This window comes from Amblyomma maculatum, chromosome 5 (assembly GCF_055883805.1).
Source record: "Amblyomma maculatum isolate TAMU_Amacu chromosome 5, ASM5588380v1, whole genome shotgun sequence".
Taxonomy (NCBI): Eukaryota; Metazoa; Arthropoda; class Arachnida; order Ixodida; family Ixodidae; genus Amblyomma; species Amblyomma maculatum.
This window is the reverse complement of record NC_139348.1, coordinates 105,321,282-105,327,281: the sequence shown is the minus strand read 5'-3', so window position 1 is coordinate 105,327,281 and position 6,000 is coordinate 105,321,282. Positions and strand designations below refer to the sequence as shown.

At 45.1% G+C, this 6,000-nt stretch overlaps 1 protein-coding gene across 6 annotated transcripts in view; it reads right to left on the bottom strand.

The window, feature by feature from the left end:
* Nucleotides 1–338: 338 nt before the first annotated feature.
* Nucleotides 339–6,000, bottom strand: part of CSN1b (COP9 signalosome subunit 1b) — a 63,978-nt gene continuing 58,316 nt past the window's right edge. For 3 of the 6 annotated variants that reach the window (XM_084604038.1, XM_084604039.1, XM_084604041.1), the window contains exon 14: nucleotides 339–1,494. In XM_084604038.1, the coding sequence (XP_084460164.1) occupies nucleotides 1,420–1,494 (75 nt within the window). In that variant the 3' untranslated portion in view covers nucleotides 339–1,419. The other 3 variants (XM_084604040.1, XM_084604044.1, XM_084604042.1) reach the window with 3 other exon arrangements.

Below are 6,000 nucleotides of genomic sequence, written 5' to 3'. Positions count from 1 at the left end.
GTTTAGGCTAAGAAGAGCAGAACGCCTTTTTATAGTAGTACACGCCACATTGAATACATGAAAAGTGCAGTTTAAATGAACTGGCTGTTCTTTACAAGCCAGATGAAATTAAGAGCCCACTGTAATAGCTTCTAGTTCGCCAATTAACGTGTCTTGCCTGTCATTTTCACATTTGCTGCCACTGGCACTATATATATGTGTGGAAGTGCCCTTCTTGCCACAAGTGTACACTTACTGGGACACCCTGTGGAAGTAACGGGCTTTTACCCCAAGTGTACACTTACACAATTGCAGAACTTTGGTGCAACACCCGGTACATGCAAGACAGAAGCCCAAAGTCTCTTGCATCAATGCGCAGAAAGCATTTATTCAAGACCTTTAAATAACTTTCCCACTACTGTCATCTATCTGAACACAGTCATCTCGCAGCAAACAATGTCCACACTCTGGTCAGAAAAATCTTAAAAAAGACTAAAAAACTTGTTCTCAGCAGCCTATACGGAAGTAACAAAAACTGAACTAAAAAAGAAAGATAATTTATTTCTAAGACCTGTCCCATGCAGTTCATTCAACTCTGTATGAGCTTCCTTAAAAGCAAATGCATGCAAAAAAGGAATGAACTGCCACAGAATCCTCACCGATGATCCTGCCACATGCAAGGTGTGGCACGAAGCTATACTTAAATAAATTGTACATGCTCAGTCCCATTCTTACCTCGCACGACACTTTAAAACCCGCACACCAGGGTTCTTTTAATCAATCGAGGCTTGCGTCAGTGGTGTTAATATTAACATCATCAAAAACTTAAGTGCCACTTCGGCAAAAAGCAATAGCCTACAGTCATCCCGTGACGCAAAGAATCATACGTGCTGTCATTCATAAGCAATTTCAATGTGCTATTTAAGAGATTTGCACGAAAGGGTATTGTTTTGATGATGACCTTTAACAAACTTCGCCCGATATTCACACTACCCTAGGGCTGTTAGACAAACACCGCCACATTTAAAGGGCGATAACAGTTTATAACTATATTTTGAAAAGACGCATACATTGCACCGTGTTCAAAAGTTAATAACTTAGAACACCGCATGCACACTAAAGACTTTATTAAAAGTACAAAGAAGCAGCGTCACCTAAAGACTGCGATCAATCACACATATTCACAGGTTGACAAAGAAAAGAGTAATGAAAAATGTTGCACAGAAATAACAACAGTCATCATTTACGGAAAACGAAAAAGGAAGTGCGAGGGGGGAAAGCATGCATATTTAAGACACATTCCTGAAAGCTCGAAAAGAAAAAGAAAAGGGGGGTGGGGGGCAAACACGCATGCATGCATACGTGACAAGAGTGGAAAGAGAGACACTTTTTCGACACGGACTGGCGTGCAGTCCGCAGTCCGGCCCACGCCCAGAGCGGCTAGTTGCGCGCCGTGGTGCAGTTGCACGACACCATGGAGATGTCTGCGCCCTGCGAGCCTTCTCGGGGCAAGCTCTGCGCAAACGCCGGCGCACGCGCAACCTTCGCTTCAGAGACGGTCTCTCACTTTGCTCATCGCATGTGTTGCGGGGTAGCATGAGCGCCAGCGAGCTGCATTGTACACCAGAGACCATTGGCAACAGCATGAGGAGAAAAAAAAACGTCAACCAATTTTGCTTAAAACGAAAATTTCTATGCAACAAAGGGAACATAAGAAAAAGGGTACACAGGGGAGAGCAGCAGATCAACGTAGGGCCTAATGTAAGGGGAGACAGTGATCTTGGTAACACTTGATGCACACACTTGATTAGCCCTCTAAGTCAGGGAGGGCCAGGGCCAGATGTGGTCCGTGGGATGTACTGCCCCGGATATCCACCGGTTTTCGAGCGGGCACAGGTCTTTGTATAGCCCGGTTCTAAAAGGGTCTTTGGCATATCCCCATTCGCCTGGTTATTGAAGCATCAAAGCCTGCAATTCATAACGCGCAGCAATGCACTTTTGGAGCCCCCTTTTTTTTTTAACCACAACAGGGGCTAGCGGTGTGAGCATTTGCCTCACATGCACAGAAGTGCAGGGTTCGATACCCAGCATCGTCAGTACAACCAGTTTCCTAATGGACACAAGCCTTGCCATAGACTGGTGCTGAGCTTTTTTAGGGAGCGAAATATTGGGAAGTTGAGAATTTTAAAGACACTTGATTTGGGAGAGAATTATGCTCATAAATGGCCACAATATCAAGCTATTGCTGCTCATATTTGGAAATGCTCAGTACCTAAAATATGAAAAAGCCAATCACAACAGCAAGAGTTCACTTAACATCTATGTTACCGATAGTTAAATATTAAAATAATACTTCACATAAAAGAAAGTAAAAAAAAAAGGGTACATGTTTCAATGATAACGTGCTGAAAAAAGGGGGAATTTTATTACTTTTCAAGCTCCAAGACACATGTCTCCCCTCATAGTAAGGTGGGATATTAAAAGAGGTTAACAAAATGAAAACGGAAAAGAAAAAAAAAAAACTAACATTATAAACTTCACAAGAAAAATGTAACATCCTGTATAACCTGTCTACAGTAGACTCTCGTTAATTAAAACTCGAAAGCGACCCCAACATTTTGTTTGAATTATCATGAAGTTTGAATTACCCTTTCTCATATATGTGACTTTTGAAAACCGCAACCTTTGAAAACTGAAAAATAGCGAAACAGTCGATTTTTGGAAGATTATATATTCCGGTAGTATGGCTTACAAACTACCCTTTTTGTGATTATTAATGCCCAACTCATAGAAATACTGGAAATTAATTTATAACAAGTGGTGGCACCCATGGAGCAGCGAGCAAACACCGAAAATTCCCAACCTTCGCGTGTGCGCCATTCCTCTTCCGATGAACTGAGCGCCGCCATCTTTGTCGTTTTGTTTGTGAATTCTTGCACTTTCTTTTGCCACCTCGGCGGCGGTGACGGCGAAGTGGTTGAGGCGTGGCTTGCTTCTAATTGGGAGCTTTGCAGCGGCTTTAGAGTTTCTCGCACTTGAATTCAAGTTTGCGATTGGGCAAAGCGTGCACTCCACGAGAACGCAGGGGATCGGGCGACTGCTATTGGCTGCTGCGCACGCTGACTAGTGGGTCTCTGCGGGCTACATTCCCCGCGTCGTCTGCTCCAGCTCTTTGCTCTCGTTGTTGGCTGTCTTTGTACTTCGTGCGTTCTGTTGGCCTTTCCCCATTCTTGTGATTGCCATATTTATGATCTTTCGTCGTGCCCTCCGAACGGTTTCCAGTAACGTGCTAAATGTTGCATGGTCGCTCACGATGCCTCGAGACGCGATATGTATTCAGTGCATGGAAGCGAAGGCCGTCCTCACAGCGAGGAGCGCCGCCGCCAACTGCATCGACGCCTGCAGCGTCCTAGTATTTGTTACAGTAGATATAAGAACACAAATTTTCAGCTAGTGACAGTAAAGCAGCAGAATCTTCTGGTATAGATACGCAAAAAGTACGAATTAACCGAATGAGGAAGTTTGAATTAAACGGCTTTTAAATACATTAAAAAAATAGCGGGCAAACCAAAAATGTGAATTTTGTTTGAATTAGCCGGAAGTACGAATTATCAGAGTTTGAATTATCAAGAGTCTACTGTATTCAGTCTAAATTGGAAACATCACCTTCCTATGTGAGACACCAGTTCACATCATTACGATGTTGTAGAAGGAAGAAGAGCGCAGAAAAGAAAAGACAAGCAGCTTTGGAAGGCAAGAAGTTTTATCAAAATTGCAATCCAATGATAATCTCCGAGATGGGCACGCAACCTTGCGCAAACCGAGAGCACAGGCGCAAAGGAAGTCACGACAAGCCGACCTTCTGTCCAAACTGAAATGCAAGGAACACAGCTTGAGCATTTACTTACACGGCAGTGGTCGCCGCTAGTTCAAATAGAGCACATTTCAATCGTCGCACCAAATTTGTGCATCGGCATACAAGAACGAAGGAAATCTAGCAATGCTTTGGCCAGCATTCGATGAACCTGAGGCTGGAGTATGCTTCTTGCTCAAAGCTGCTAATAATGACACCCCTTAAAATTTTGCCCCACGTTTCCTTTGTTTTGAGTGATGCGCAAGACTTTAGCAAACATTGGTAACTGAGTGAAATTCATCTTCGCGCTAAAAATATTTCACAATCGATTTTTTTTTCCTCACATGCACGTTCAGCTTCAGTTCAAGCGCCATTACCGCAGCTACGTCATGCCTGCGGTCGACGTCGTATGAAAACTTGATTGTTTTAGTTCAGTGCAACTCCTACACTAGTTTTGCCCCGATTATTTTAGTTCAGTGCAACTCCTTCACTAGTTTTGCCCCGATGGTTTTAGTTCAGTGCTACTCCTACACTAGTTTTGCCCCAGGGCAAATTAGTGTTGCTGTGATACTATGCGAAGCACGTAAAAGGAGAAGGATTGATTGTTTTAGTTCAGTGTGACTCCTACACTAGTTTTGCCCTGGGGCAAAACTAGTGTAGGAGTCACACTGAACTAAAACAATCAATCCTTCTCCTTTTACGTGCCTCGCATAGTATCACAGCCAGACTAATTCGGTGTTCTTAGGAGCCGCACAATATCCTAGCCTGTCTAGCAGGAATGTAGAATTGCTCAGCATCTTTATCAGCACAGCAAAGGGTCTCAACTGCTCCGTATGCTCTTTTATCTCTGTCTGGTGCGAAGTGAGTTTTTTGACTGGAGGTGTGAGGTAGTTAATGGCTTTTTCGTTCATTCTAAACTGCAGTGTGACCTCGACTGTTTTACCCAAGATGCCATGCCATTGAGTTAATACATATTTTCATGGCGGCATCATCCTCGTTTGTGCTAGGCAAGTGTTTGCTGTGACAGTTAAAAACGGGCGAGACTACACTACAGTCAAACCCGGTTATAACGAACTGCGTAATCCAACGCAATTTGTTCGCTATATAAAGTATTTCGCTATAACCAAACCCGCTTATAACGAACTTCAGTACCAAATTCGTTATACACGATGTCCAGACAGCGCAGCGAAAACGCACTAACTAAAGAAAAACCGTACCGCTCACCATGAATCTACAAAAGAAATTTATTGCAGATAAATGCTCACTTATTTGCAGTAGGCAGTGATCTTCGCCTGAACACTGCATTTAACTCCATCAGCGAGAATCGCGCTTTCCACACGCGACATCATTTCCACAAACTCCAGTCCGCTTCCCTGTATTCCGGAGCAGTATCGGCGCAGCAGATCGGTAGCAGCGAGGGCTTCGTGCTACGTCGGGCGAGGGCGATTGTCCTCCGGCGGCGGCTCCTCGGTCTCCTCGTTCGCACCAGATGCCAGCATGTCGGCAACAATTTCCGAGTCCAACGGGCTCGCTGTCACGGCTATGTTGTCGTCAACAGTGAGAAAATCCTCCAGGGCAGCTTCTTCGGGCACAGCGTCCGGAACATCAGCGAGTTCTTCCCACAGCGTGGCAACATCGCTGTCATCTTGCACAGTGCGCGCTTCACTAGCAGCTTCTGCATCCTCTCGACATAGTCCAGCATGGTGGAAGCAGTTGCAGATTGTGGATTGCGTCACGTCTTGCCAGGCACGGTTAATCATTTCTATTGCGGCCAGCAAATTAATCTTGAGCTCGTCGTTAACCCGCAATTTCACCAACAGCCGCTCAACGACGCGTTTCCTGTAGCCCAGCTTGAAAGCGCGGATGATCCCCTGATCGAGGGGCTGCAAAACCGCTGTTGCGTTCGGTGGCAGGAAACAAAGCTCGATGTTCTTGAGCGTGACGCCACAGTGGTGCGCAGAACAGTTATCGAGGAGGAGGCAAATCTTTCGCCCGCTCGTTGCAAGTTCCTCGTCCCAGCCACGCAGCCACGCTTCGAACAACGTTCTGGTCATCCAGGCCTTAGAATTTGAGTTGTATGTGACTGGGAGTGAAGTGCATCCTCGCAGGCACATAGGAGACTTGAACTTGCCTATGACAAGCGGCCGCAGCTTTGATGAACCGTCCAT